This window comes from Gopherus evgoodei, chromosome 6, assembly GCF_007399415.2.
Source record: "Gopherus evgoodei ecotype Sinaloan lineage chromosome 6, rGopEvg1_v1.p, whole genome shotgun sequence".
Classification (NCBI taxonomy): domain Eukaryota; kingdom Metazoa; phylum Chordata; order Testudines; family Testudinidae; genus Gopherus; species Gopherus evgoodei.
The window spans coordinates 33,214,776-33,228,834 of record NC_044327.1 but is presented as its reverse complement, the minus strand read 5'-3'; the positions used below and the strand labels follow the sequence as shown (position 1 = coordinate 33,228,834).

The following is a 14,059-nucleotide window of genomic DNA, read 5'->3' as shown; positions in this document are numbered from 1 at the left end:
TTACTTCTCACTCCTTCACAAAATGATATGCTACCTCCTACATACTTCATGTTCACTCCCATGCTTACTTAAAGATTACTATGAAATCTCCTCTTATCTCCTTTTGATCTACTGCCATCAGAGGGCTTGAGCATGATGCCCAATACATATTTTCACACAAAAAAACTTTGTAAGGTTTGAGTTAAGGTTGTCAGACCTTGTATAAACCAACACAAATTCTGTAAAGCACACAAAGAAACAATTCAGTTGTTCAGTCTCTCTTCCAAGTTCCATTCATCAGCTTCCCATCTCAACCCTAGTTACCTCCCTTACATTCCTTACAGCCCATAAATTTCCACCCTTATCCTGAAAAAAAAAAAAACCAACCAAGCAGTCTTAAGTCTTAAATCTAAGAGTAAGATTATTGGTTACATGTTCAGGTATTTTTATATATGTTGTGATTGGTTATATGTTGGTGCATTGTGTTCAGGTGGTTTGAACATATACCATATAAATATGGTCAGACTTAAGGTTGCATTTTGGTTTTTCAGGATGAGCATAGCGGGAAGTGCAAGGAAGGTAAGTGAGCCACTGCAGTGAATGGATACAAGGGAAATAACCATTCTTAACTCTGACCCATGTCAAGTGACTAGGACCAGTCTCTTTACTAGCACTCCTGTGTGTTGCACCTTTATTAAAAGTAGGTTGCCAGAAGAGAAACAGCTGTTAGCATTTTCTGGTGGGTATGCTATTCTTTGGTTTGTTAATGGCTAATATCTCAGTGCAGGATCATTGTGTGAATATGAATTACCTTTTCCCATGCTTTTCAATCAAGGCATTTATAGCATCATCTGTCAGCTGGCATCCATTAGCAGAAAGGCCCTGGAGGCTGAAATGTAAAATAACAGTTATTTCTCTATATTTAAAAAAATCATCCCTAGTTTAACTCCATCAGCTTCAAAAAAGTTACACCATGGTTTTATTTGTCCTGTTGCCTTTCTGTCACTTAGGAGACATAAAGGGGCTGGAAACTGGCTGCATCTGTCCAGCAGAAAAATTCCATCTCAGAGGAACACCCAAATTATACAAGTGTGCTGGCTCCAGCCCCTGTGCCTACTGTCTCCTCTCTCACCCCAATGCAGGGAGCAGCCAGGGACTTCCCGGAGCCAGGTAGGGAGGGGTCCATGACAGAGCTCTGTTTTCTTACACCAATAGTGCCTGCATCAGTGGCACAAGCCAGAGCTACTAGGAAGAAACTCTAACTCCAGCAAGGTTGTGGGAACTAGGGAGCCAGAGCTGGAACCCAACTCCTGGCCCCTTTCAATTCCTCCACACTGAGAAGAGCTTTGGCACAGAAGTGAATCAAGCCCAATGAATACAACTGATCTTTTTGTCATAAACAGATTGTTAAGGGTTAATGTCTCTTTTACCTGTAAAGGGTTACAAGCAGGGAACTGGACACCTGACCAGAAGACCAATCAGAAGACAAGATACTTTTAAATTTGGGTGGAGGGAAGCTTTCGTGTGTGTTCTTTGTCCGTTGTGTGTTCTTCTCTCGGAGGGTCTGAGAGAGACCAGACATTACTACAGGCTCTCTAAGTTTCTTTTCAAATAGTAAGTAAAAACAGGCAGTTTAGGCTTTTTGATTGTTTTACTCTATTTGCAATTGTCGATCTGGCTGGTTAACTTTTATATGTGTAGTTGCTGGGAATATTTTGATTTGTATTGGTACTGGGGGGAAAGTCTCTTTCTGGTGTCTGTAAGCTATAGGACCCTGTAATATTTACATCTTGAAGTTACAGAGATAATTCTTTACTTTTTCCTTTCTTTTATTAAAAGATTTCTTTTTAGAGAACCTGATTGATTTTTTTTTCTTGTTTCCTTTGTTTTATTCCAGGGGATTGGGATAACTCACCAGGACGGGTGGGGGAGACGGGAGGGGGGAGAGATAGAATCTCTCTCTGTTTTCCTTAAATCTGTTTGCCTCTTTGTGGAAGGGAAGGGAGATGCTTCTCTGTATGTGATTTAAGAGGTTGGATCAATGTCTCTCAGGATAGCCCAGGGAGGGAAATTCTGGGAGGGGGAAAGGTGGGGGAATGATTTATTTCTCCTTGTTTTAAGAACCCAAGTGATCTGGGTTCTTGGGGTCCCCAGCGAAGGTTGGGGAGGTCAGAGTGCCCCAAAACACTATATTTTTGGGTGGTGGCAGTGCTATCAGATCTAAGCTGGTAATTAAGCTTAGAGGATTCAGGTGCTAGTATCTCATTTTCTGAACTCTAAGGTTCAGATCTGAGAGGGAATGCTATGACACTTTTTCATTACTTTGCACAGATAAACAGATCCACAGGAGGAATGTATACCTATTGCTGTAAAGCAAGCAGGTGGAGAAGTGGGGCGGTTTTAAGTGTTTTACCTTAAAGAAGCTTCTGCTAGAGCAATGACCCCTAAATCAGTAGCCCCCGTCCAGCTTATATCCACAGATGTCAGCTGGCTGCAAAAGGTGCTTGCATGGAGAAGAATTGTGTCCCCTCGCAACCTTGGACCACTGCAGCTTATTATGTTCAATTCCTGGGTGAACAAGCAACAAAATAACTGCAATGTAGGACAACTTTAAATAATGACTACAGCTTGTAGAAGTTTGCCTTCCAAACTACAAACTGGGCACAGTCTCTGTCTTCTTTCATTGTTATTTTTCAATGTACTTTCTCATTTTCATATATTTTTACACATACACATAAACACACACAGATATTTTATTATATTGAGGGCCATGTTTTTAATGGGCCTCTAACAGAGCCCCTGCAATATACAAGATGAATGCATTTGCAAACACAGTTGTGGACTTTTGCAGGTGGGAATGGACATCCCCCAACATACTGTTGGTAAGTCTTTAGGTCAACCTTAGCAACTAAGGGTTCAACTCTGTAAGGTGTGGAGCACCCAAAATTTTAACTGACAGTGGCTTGCTTTCACTTTACTAACTTCAATGTGAGTTGAGGCCATTCAGCACGTTACAGCAGACACTCACCACTTTGCAGGGTTGGTCTCTTAGTGGCCAAGGTCCAAACCACTCATTTTTTATTGGCCTGATTTTTTTTAAAACAATGTCTTAAAGCCAAACTATTCCTTTTAAATTACATACAGAAAAGATCACATTTTTTCCTTAAATCACTGTTATTTAAGTAAAACGATAATGTTGCAGCCTCACAAGGCATAGGTTTATGGACTTTGCTACATACAATATTGTCAACCTCAAGTATTAAAAAAAATAAATAAATAAAGAATCAGACCCCAAAATAACATGACTGGCTTTAAAATAATAAAATTTAAAAAATAATAAAGTTGGGATACTTTATATTTGCCTTCTGGTTTACGAGCCTTTAGTGTTCCCATTTTCAAGATTTTCTCAGCAACTTTCTTTTTATATGAAAGCTGACATTCTCAAGTAATCAATGGACCCCAAGAGAGGATTTTAAGAAAAACACCCAAAAATGCAAGACTGAGAATGAAAATTACAAAAATTGGCAACATTGTAGCAACAGATGAGTGCATGCTTGCACGTGTCTATACTGGTCAGCAACTCCATTTTAATTGTATATTGCACTGTGCCTTCACTTTTGCCTCTTAACCTCCATAATGGACTGAGATAACCAGGAGTTCTTTAGCAGAGACTCTGCATGCCCACTAGCTGTAGGTTAACAATGGTGAGCATCAAGATTTCTTAATCTGGATGATCCTCCATTCAAATGGAAGCACCTTAAAATAAGTTTTCCCAATCTGGACTTCAGGTAAGCTGTCAATAAATCACCTGAAAAGAGACTTGAAGCTGCTCTAAGCACCTCACAGAGGGGCATAGCATTTTATAAAAGGACAAGTTTTGGTTTTAGCAGGGACACTCTCTCACTGTCTCAAACAAGAAGGCAACACTGGGTAAGAGAAGAGGATCCTATGACCCTGAAAAAAAAGGACCAAAACACAAAGGGTTCTGGAGTTTTGAGGACACTGGAAGCAGGAATTTCCATGCAGGTATTTGTTATTTTCCCATACATCTGTATATCTCTTGTTCTTTGTCTATGAGTAAAGTGTTTAGGAATTGTTTTGTGATAGCTGTCTCTCTCTCAGTCTAACTGTCACATACTCTCTGAAGGATGAAACAGAAATCCAGAGAGTCCATGATTTCTGTGGAACTCTGAAGAGCATGTAGTCACTACTGAGAAGGCTTGAGAGGGCAATATTAATTTCAGGACCAGTGCTGTTGGCCTGCAGAGTCCCATATCTGAGAAAGGAGTGTCAGAGGATCTGCATGCCAAGAGTGTGTCTAGAATGACAGAGTTTATGACAGTGACTGGACTCTGTCCCAATTTAGCCAGCCTAAACTCAGGCGGAATCCAAGGTTTGGGTCTAATAAAGTAATGTGGTAAGTATCCATAAGGAGAGCTCTGTTAGGATTGCAACAATTGTAACATATTCTAACCTAAAATTTCTTTTCCTGAGATAAAGTACTGCTCCAGATTAAGCAAATAATTTCAACACATGCTTAAAATTAAGTATGTGCTTAAATGCTCTGCTGCACCGGGACCTGGATCTTGCAAGGCTTACATGCATTGATCTCCCATTGACTTCAAAGGGAGTACAGAATGAGGTGTTAAATCTTTCTTCACTGCCATTACATCTCTGTAATCTTTACCAAGAGACATCAACTACATGAAGTTACTAATGTTCCTGCAATTATCTTTTGAGCTGTAATATGTGTAGTTGTGCTGGAGAATAGCACCCTTTTGCCTGTTTTGTATAACATAAAATTTTCCAATCAACTAACAAATATTACTTAGATTTCCCATTGCAGTTGTTTTCCCCTTCACATTCTGTTCCCTTTGTAATTGATTTTATGCAGTCAACTTTGAAGTACAGTCACAGTAGTGACTGAAAAAAAAATTCTAAATGCCAAGAGCTTCATGATAGTCGATCCATTGACTGAGTGCCACAAGTAATTTCTTTACAAGATTCCTGTATAACCTTCTGAAATGAAAAGGAAAATCCACATCTTGACATGAGACCCCTGACTGTCATTTAGTTGCCCCTTTTCGTTGCGGATGGCTTGTCAAAATTTGGGGGCCCTGAGGATATTCCAGTTGGGGGTAGAAATTAATCATCAAGTCTGGTATTTTTTTTTATGTAGTTTTGTTTATTTACAAGGAACGTACAAATCTCTCCTTCTCTGAACACAGGAGGAACCAGAAACAAAAGATTATTATTTCAGCTTATCACCCCAATCCTCTTTAGTCAACCCCAGGCCTCAAATACACAGTCTCTCTCTGTCTGGTGTTTTCTAGGGTCATACACCATGCTCACAGACAGATGCTCGGCTTTCTTGCATTTTGCCTCTGTCTCTCTGTTTTTGTATTTTCACCCCAGTTTGTATTTTTCATACATAGACAAACATGGAATGATAGGAGTAGGGAGGTCATGTGGTATGCTGGGGGATGTGGGGAGCTGTTACTGTAGAGTTCTCCAAAGACTGCAAAGGTAGGAAGGCTGGGATTTTTAGACTTGTAGGTCAACCAGAGTCTGGAGCATTTGGTTTGCTGCTTGAGAAGACCCTTTATGTCCTGGTGCATCTCCCTCTTCTTTTCCTGCTGGGACTCTTGGGTCTTTCTCATGTCTGCTCTTTCCTTCTCCATGTCTTCGGGCTCTTTGTTCATGCTCTGACACAGCACTAGCTTGTAGAATCTCACTGAACACGTCCTCCCTAGTCGTCATCTTTCTTCTCCTCCTCTGGGTTAGACATTCTGTGGGTGTGGAAGGGGCACCCCCTAAGGCCACAACAGTTGCTGATAAAAACAGATGTATCATTGTATTGTTCCAGTCACAGTGGAAAGGAAAAGACAAGTTTCAAAACTCCCTTCCCTTCGTCCCACAAAAATGTTTAATAAGTCATGTTTATTGTCATTTCATCTTTGCAACACCTCAGCACAGCACCGGTCTCCAGCCCAGCCATAGTGAGTATGGCCCACCGCGGCAAGGTGTGGAAGGAATTTCAGTTGCAGGAAGAAATACAATTTCGGTCCCTAGTTCACACATACCAGTAGAGGGCAATGAATATTGGCACTGTTTTCCACAGGCAGTGATGCTTTTGGCTGATAACTCACTCCTGGGGGTAACAAAAGCAAGGAGAGCTGCTATTGGCATCCTGAAGCTGTCCAGGCCTGTATGCTGCTAGCCTGTTTACTATAATGGTACCTGCTGAATTCATCATGGAGTGGCATAGGAAAGTGTCCTACATGGAGGAAAACATAAGGCAGCCAACCCTAGAAACTGTTGGAAGAAGATTGCGGAGTATCTTCACTAAAGTTTTATTAAGATCCCTTAGGAGGATACAAGGGATATCCTTATGTACATAAACAAATGCTTGGCATGCCCATTCTCACCCGAGTTTCCTTCCCTGTTAATGGGCTGGTCCATGCTCGGCTGGTGGAACTGGCTACACAGTGGTGAAGTCTCAAACAGGTCCTGGCTCGTGGCATGGGTAGTGTACCTCGCTCTCCCTGCTCACTGCAGGAGCGTCTGTCTTGAGCTCCTTCAAGGTATCCGCAATGATCTGCTAGGTGTTGGTGGGGTCTCCAAGTATGGCAGGCAGTAGTAAAAGTGGCAGGTCTGTGGCTCAGCACCAGATAGTTTTTTGAACCCCCTGACCTTGCCTTATGCTTAACAAAGTTCCTTAGTTTGTTGTGGCACTATTGCTGATCACAGGTGCCAACTTTCATGCGGTAAATAAGAACTCCGACTTTCACAATAAGCCAAAAATCAAGCTAATCCCATTTCAAAAGAAGACCAAAACAAGCCAGTCCCTAAGAACCCTAACACTCTATGTGACTAAATCCCCCCAGCGTGGAGTCTGGGACTGTGGTGGGCCTGCTGTGCACCCCTGACTCTCTCTCCTCTTTGCCCCCACTTGCCGGGAGCCGATCAAAAAAAGAAGCAAAAAGCTATAACAAGCAACTCACAAGTCAATTAGGCCAAAACAAAGCCCAATTTCTCTATTTTTTTCCCCACAGGTTTTGCATGTCTGCTGCCAAATAATCCTTATCATACCCCTTTGCCTGCATTTCCCGTTCAATGTTTTCATAGATGTCCATGTTTCTCCAGCAAGTCCGTAGCTGTGCTTGCACAACCTCTTCTCCCCACAGTCCCAAGAGATCCAATAATTCATGTCTACTCCAGGTTGCAGCATGTCTAGTACATGGAGCTGGCATGGTTGGTTGGGCAGTTGCACACAGCAAGGGAGAATTGCTAGATTTGCAAGTGGGCAATATGTAAAAGGAATTTCAAAAACACACAGGAAGTTTTAACATGGAGAGAGACTTCTAGTCTCCATGATTCCAAGGCAGTTTAAGTTTCCAATTGTGACCTGAGCAGTCACTGTTGCAGGGAATGGGGCATTGTGGGACCACTGCTGAAGGACTGTTAGGGTCAACACAGGTCATGCAGTGTCTACAATTGCACTGCATTGACCTCAGTAGATCAGCCCTGGCTTCACGCCATTCCAGGATGTGGTTTTACTACTTTGCTGTAACTAAGCTATTATGTCAGCTGGTGACCAATTTGAGCATAGCCAAAAACACAAGTAGGTCAACACAAGGCAACCTGTGTTCACCTTTCTGTAACGTAGTCCAGGCCTAAGATCCAATTCAACTCCCCTTGAAGTCAATAGGAGCTTTTCCATTCACTTTTGTAGGAGCTGGATGGGTTCTAAATACAATTACATTAAATTTACAATAAGCAGAAGTTTCAGAAAACTAAAAAAAGAAAAAAATTCATAGCCTAATTTCACAAAATTTAGATTTCTCAACAAAATGGCAATTTTACTTATTATTGCCATTTTCTTGTACTTTAAAATAAATCAAAACCTGCTGAATGCAAGTAAATATGTCCAATGACTTGCTTTAGAAGAGTAGACTTGGTTCTATTAATTAATCTTAAACTGGTGAGAACAGGCACGTAATTAAATAACTATCATGCAAAAGGTGAACTGCTACAGAAATTAACTGAATTACTTCCAGCAGTCTCATGTAATGGCATAAAATGTCAGAACACAATGTTTTCATTATGGAATACATGGCAGCAGTCCAGCAATAGTTCTGTCTCTGAAGAAGACTATTTATTTTATATTAGTTGACATTTTATTTACTAGTCACTATTTTGGGAGAATAGTTTTATTTGTTTATATGTTTGTTTCTGAAGGATTTATTTATATTATTGAGATGGGACATGTTACAGTGCATTTTATGGATCTAAATTTCCCCAAAATATATATATAAAAAACTAGCAGCTTACAACTAGAGATTATAAAGTCATTTGAAATTTAATTGCATAGATGGTTTACTTTGTAGTGACTATTTGTATTATGAACAGAACATATGTAAGTGCAAAACAATAAGCCATAATTTTATTAATGTAGCTTTTGTCACATCATATGTTCTGACAAATACAGATGTGCATTCTTATACTCTGAGGACTTGATTCATTAGAAAAGCTCTGTGGCCTTTAAAGTGAGTAGTGGTAGAGCTCTGACTTCCCTTCCCTATCTCCCACAGACCTCTTCCCCCTCAATTCCCCACGTAGAGCAGATCACCCTGAGAAGAAAAAGCTTAATTAATCTGATGTAACTTGGCTGGCCATTTCCAAAGATGAATCTCTCTCATTTGAAATTGAGGAAATGTGTTTCTTCAGAATGTATAGTATTTTTGATAAACTGAGGTGGGAAGCATAAGTTGTATAGATCACTCTGAAACCATATCCTTAAGGGCCAAAATTTCAAATCTCAGATGCTTGACACAAACATATATGCAAATTTTTCATGTGAGTATATAAACACTTGCCCATGTAAATATTCTGTATTCCCATTGGCATCCGGGCCGGGATTTCACCATGTTTCCATGTGCAAATGCACTATGCGTACAAGAAAATATGGTTCAAGGAAAGCGTACACTTTTGCAGGTTAAATTAGAGCTCATATTAGAAAGTCTGGCATGTGAGACAGCAAACCATACAAAAAGGAAAAATACATTCTGTGCACAGGCAAGTGAGTTATTCATTCATAGAAAATGCCAGAAGGGACAATTGCGATCATCTAGTCTAAACTCCTGCATAACAGAGACGAGAGGACTTCTCTGAATCAACTTCTGTTTGAAGTAGTCGTCTCTTTTAGAAAAACATCCAAAGTTATTTGAAAATGTCCAGTGATGGAGAATCCACCCCCATCCTGGGTAGGTTGTTCCAGTGACTAAGACCCTCACTGTTAAAAATGTACATCTTATTTCCAGTCTGAATTAGGTCTAGACTCTAGATTCACCTTTCAGTCATTGTATCTTGTTACACTGGTCTACAATTTTTGAGAAGTCGTCTGCTTCAGAGATAAAATGTGCTATTTATTATGTATTTTGATGTGCTGAATTCAAATATGACAATTGAAACAACTGATTGGCTACTGTTTCTAAGATATTTAAGTATTTACATTTTATGTCTATGTATATTGTGTAGATAGTAGAGTTTTAATCATAAATTGTAAACCTAGGTCTTTTCATGTGTTTATGGTTGCTTTACATGATAATATTTCACCTGTCCTGTTTATGTAACACTTTAAAAATCAGCAAAAGGGTTATATACATAAAATTTATTATGAAACAAAAGGCAAAAAACTATTATGTACATAGTTTAGTCCTATTCAGTGTCTACTCGGCGCTTCTTGGCTTGTCTCTTGTATTCATTAAATGCGGCATCTCTTGTCACTGTCCAGCAATAGTCTGCAAGCATTGATGGGCTCCATTTGCCCTGATAGCTTGCCAGGAGATTCCACTGCTGTAGTCTGGAGCCCAACAGCTCTGCCTTACTCTTGGGTAGTTCCAAATCCATGACGAGGTCATTCAGTTCACCTTGTGTTATGAGGTGTGGTTCAGAGGAGGAGGATGGGAGAAAATGTGGGTCCTGTGACAATGATGGTTCAAGACCAGAAGTTTCATTCTCTTCCTCTTCCTCCTCTGACTCAAGTGAGAATGATTCTGGTGCATCAGGAACCGGCAGTCCTTCTCCGTGGGGTACTGGGCGTATAGCTGATGAAATGTTTAGATAATGCACAGTCCACTTTTTCTTCTTTGACACACCTTTCCCAACTGGAGGCACCATGCAGAAGTAACAATTGCTGATATGATCTGTTGGCTCTCTCCAAATCATTGGCACTGCAAAAGGCATAGATTTCCTTTTCCTGTTCAACCACTGGCGAAGATTTGTTGCACAAGTGTGGAAGCATGTGTGTGGGGCCCACCTCTTGTCCTGATCTCCAATTTTGCAGCCAAAATAAAGGCGATAGGCTTTCTTAACCATAGTGGTTATACTGCGCTTTTGTGATGCAAAAGTCACTTCACCACAAACATAGCAGAAGTTATCTGCACTGTTCACACAAGTACAAGGCATCTCTGCTCACTTTGGCTAAACAGAAATGTGTCCCCTTGCAAAATCAAACACTGACAAAGAAGAGAGCACGACACTGTATGATTTCTAGAGCTGATATAGGGCAATTTGTTCAGCAGAGTGATGTAAGCTTTGTTATGATGCATCATCCATGACTTCTAGGAATAACATGATGCAATTCATGTCATGTATGACGCAATACCAGCTTCAGATTGCATCATTCATTGTTTTGCCTAAAAAGCAAGTACTGTCCAAACTCAGTCATAGATTTATTCATAGATCCAGTCAAAGACGTATTTTAGTCATTTCTGGTTTAAATTGAGATCCCTTCCCTTTATAACTCACTTATCCTCCACCATTCCCAAGTCAAGGGTCGTATATACTGACCCAATAGCATATCTTGAAAACTAGAGCCAATCAACAATTTTAAGCATCATTTTAGTTCTCAGTGACCCAGAATTAGTAAAGTTGGACTACATTTATTTCAGAAGCATTTTGGCTGTACAGCAGTGTTATATCTGTGTCTGCTAAATTGAAGAACCCACTATCAAAGTTTTATTCCCCATGTAGGCTCTTATAGGATATGCTACTCAGCATTTTGGAGCCAACAGGAGTGAGCTTCCCAGCCTGGATCAACAGATTTCAGCTAAGGGGGCTCACACTAGCACTCTAAAAATAGCTGATAGACAGCACTTGAAAGTTGTGTCTCAGGCTAGAGCTCAGGCTCTAAAGGCTAAGGAGTGGGATGGACTTCAGAGCCCAACTCCAACCCAAACCACAACTTCTAAGTGCTGTCTTCACAGCTATTTTTAGAGCACCAGTGTGAGCCCTGCTAACCCAAATCTGTCAACCTGGGGTGGAAGTTTCGTTTCCACTGGCTTCAAAATGTTGTGCAGATATCAAAATAGACTGTGATCAAGTAACCCTTTAACCTTCTCTTTGTAAGCTTATCTGTAAAATTATCAGTAACAATTTTATGGTTTCTTCCAGGTCATTGACAAAAATGTTAACTAGAGTAAGGCGAAGAATCAGTCCCTGCAGGACCCCACTAAAACCACACCACTTGATGATTCTCCATTTAGAATTACATTTTGAGATCTGTTAGTTAGCCAGTTTTTAATCTAATCTTTTTAATCTAATGTGTATCAAATTCCAAGACTTATTGAAAAATCAACATTAACAGTCCAGATAACTCCTCGTCCAGTGCTTTTAAAGCGCTCAGATACAAATTATCCAGACCTGGTGATTTAAAAATGTCTAACTTTAGTAGATGCTGTTTAACATCTTCCTGAGTTACTGTTGGAAAGGAATGTGTTTCACTATCATTTTATGATATGAATATATTTTCTGTCTTCTTCCCAAATACGGAATAAAATTATTTATTGAACACTTCTGCCTCTTCTCTATTATTATTAATAATTTTACCATTTCCATCTAGTAACGGAACAATACAATACCATGGTTAGAAAGTTTTTTGTTCCTTTAGAACCATAGAACGGACAATTTATAACCAAGTGAAGGTCTTTCCTCAAGTCTCCCTACACAAAACAATTGCTGTTTATGGTACAAAATATTCACATATTGTTATGTTTCATGGATACAAACATAGTAGTAAAATAAAAAAAACAAATTCTCTTGCTAGAAGGTTGCAACCTAACACTACTTTACTTCTGAGAATTCAGAACGATAATACATGAACCCAAAAACTGAGAGAGAGAAAAACAGGCTGCACCCTAAGGCAGAGAGGCACAGCTCTCGCCACCCAGCTTTCAGCTGTCTATTTGCAAACTGTCTCTGCTTGTATGCTTTGCCACAGAACCCTCTAGTCTGCAAGCAGGTCCAGGGAACATCTCCCCTCCCGGCTGCTCTTAAAGCAATAGCTTGCAATTCCAACACAGTCCTCAACACACCACACTTATAAACACTAAAATAAATCATGATGTATTAACATCTATGAGCCACAGTAGGTCACAATGCATGGGGGGGGCGTGAGGAGGGAGGAGCAACCATCCCTATATTAAGGCTTCAGATGCATAAGAACCAGTGTGCCTAATAGCTACCAGATCATGCATTGGTAAATGTATTAAAATAATTATAAGGATTGCTATGTGGATGTGAATACATTGTAACTACAAAAAAGACAAATTGTGCAAAACACTGCTCAGTAATAAATTAGGAGTCCCAAAACATGGTTCTCTGTTTCCTCCCTACCTGCCTTTTTTTTTTTTTTGGAGTGAGCTTTTTGTGACATATTAAAACAGGTTACCACAGAAATGAAGGCCCTTGTTCAACAGTCAACATGCTTAACTTCAAGCTCACCATTCATTAAGTTCAACAGAACAGCAAAGACTACACAGCAGTCAGTCTCCTTTCTTACTAGTCTGATGAGTCCATAGCAGCTGGGATATTGTCTTTGAAAAATGGATACGTTTCCTACGTGGAGACAAGCACTGAAATCTTTCAGCTGTGTCAATGGCAGCACTAGTGTAGTGCAGCAGATAGAATTTGTCACACCCTATGATAATCAAAGCTACCTTTTAGCCGTGATGGCCACATAGAGTCAAGGGTTTTGAGTTATTCTTGTGGCCTGGGGAATCTGAAGCGACATAGGTGAGAAGTTAAGGAGAGGCATCGGGATGCTGCTAGCTTCAGAATTCCTGGGCCAGGACCCAGAGTAATGGGTGGGCCTCCCCCCCACCATGCACCACTGGGGAAGTGGCTAGACTCTAGAACGGAGATTTTCCCATCACCCCTTCCTTCCCCCGGAAGGAGGAAAATTTGGACAGTGACACAGCCAGAGGGCTGAGTCGAGACGAAGATGCTGCAGTACTGAGACTGAGTCAGATTTGCAGGCAACAACAACAGGTGAGGCACCACCAGGAGGTAGGGTTGCCAACCCTCCAGGATTGTCCAGGAATTAAGATCAATCTTCAATTAAAGACTATGTCATGTGATGAAACCTTAAGGAATACATCCAACCTAAATTGGCAACCTTACCTGGAAGGCACACTGGCCAGCAGAGCGAACCCCTGTGATGGCCAGCAAGAGGTGACACAGTGGTGAATGAACCCTATGACAGTGGCATGGCAACTATTATATTCAAAATGTTTCTCTGTTATCAAACATAGCCTCTTTGTTAAAAAGCTTAACAAGCACACCTGCATACACAATGCAAACCACTTCCATGACACTTAGGTGTGATTTCTCATTCACACTAAGGCCCCTTTACATTGCTCTGATCCCCTTTACACTGCAAAGTAGTGAATGAGAATCAAGTCCTCATTTTTTTAATCCATACTTCCATTTTTTCCCTTGTTACCATGACTACCCTGAGACTTTAACTGGAAATTCTCAATCTATAAGAGCCCTAAGGATGATGATTGTCTAAATGACTCGTTTTATCAATAAGTTAGGATGGCCAAAGTATTGACATTAGACACATTGGGCCTGATTATCCTCCCATTTACATTTGTGTAAAGCAAGAGTAATTCTATGAGATTATAAAATAAACTACTTTATTACTCCATTCTCTACCTTATGCAAGAGACATCTTGCTACTCAGCCAGAAGACCTAAGTAGATTTTTGGATCCCAAAAATATCTTTGTCTTAAAC

At 40.4% G+C, this 14,059-nt stretch overlaps 1 protein-coding gene across 1 annotated transcript in view; it reads right to left on the bottom strand.

Annotated features, from left to right (window-relative positions):
* The window catches only part of LOC115653758, a 96,920-nt gene that overhangs the window by 31,069 nt on the left and 51,792 nt on the right, over positions 1-14,059 (bottom strand). Inside the window, exons 9-10 of the mRNA XM_030567375.1 lie at positions 2,393-2,547; positions 791-868 (exon numbers count right to left, since the gene is read on the bottom strand). Coding sequence (XP_030423235.1) covers positions 791-868; positions 2,393-2,547 — 233 coding nt within the window. The remainder of the gene's footprint in view (positions 1-790; positions 869-2,392; positions 2,548-14,059) is intronic.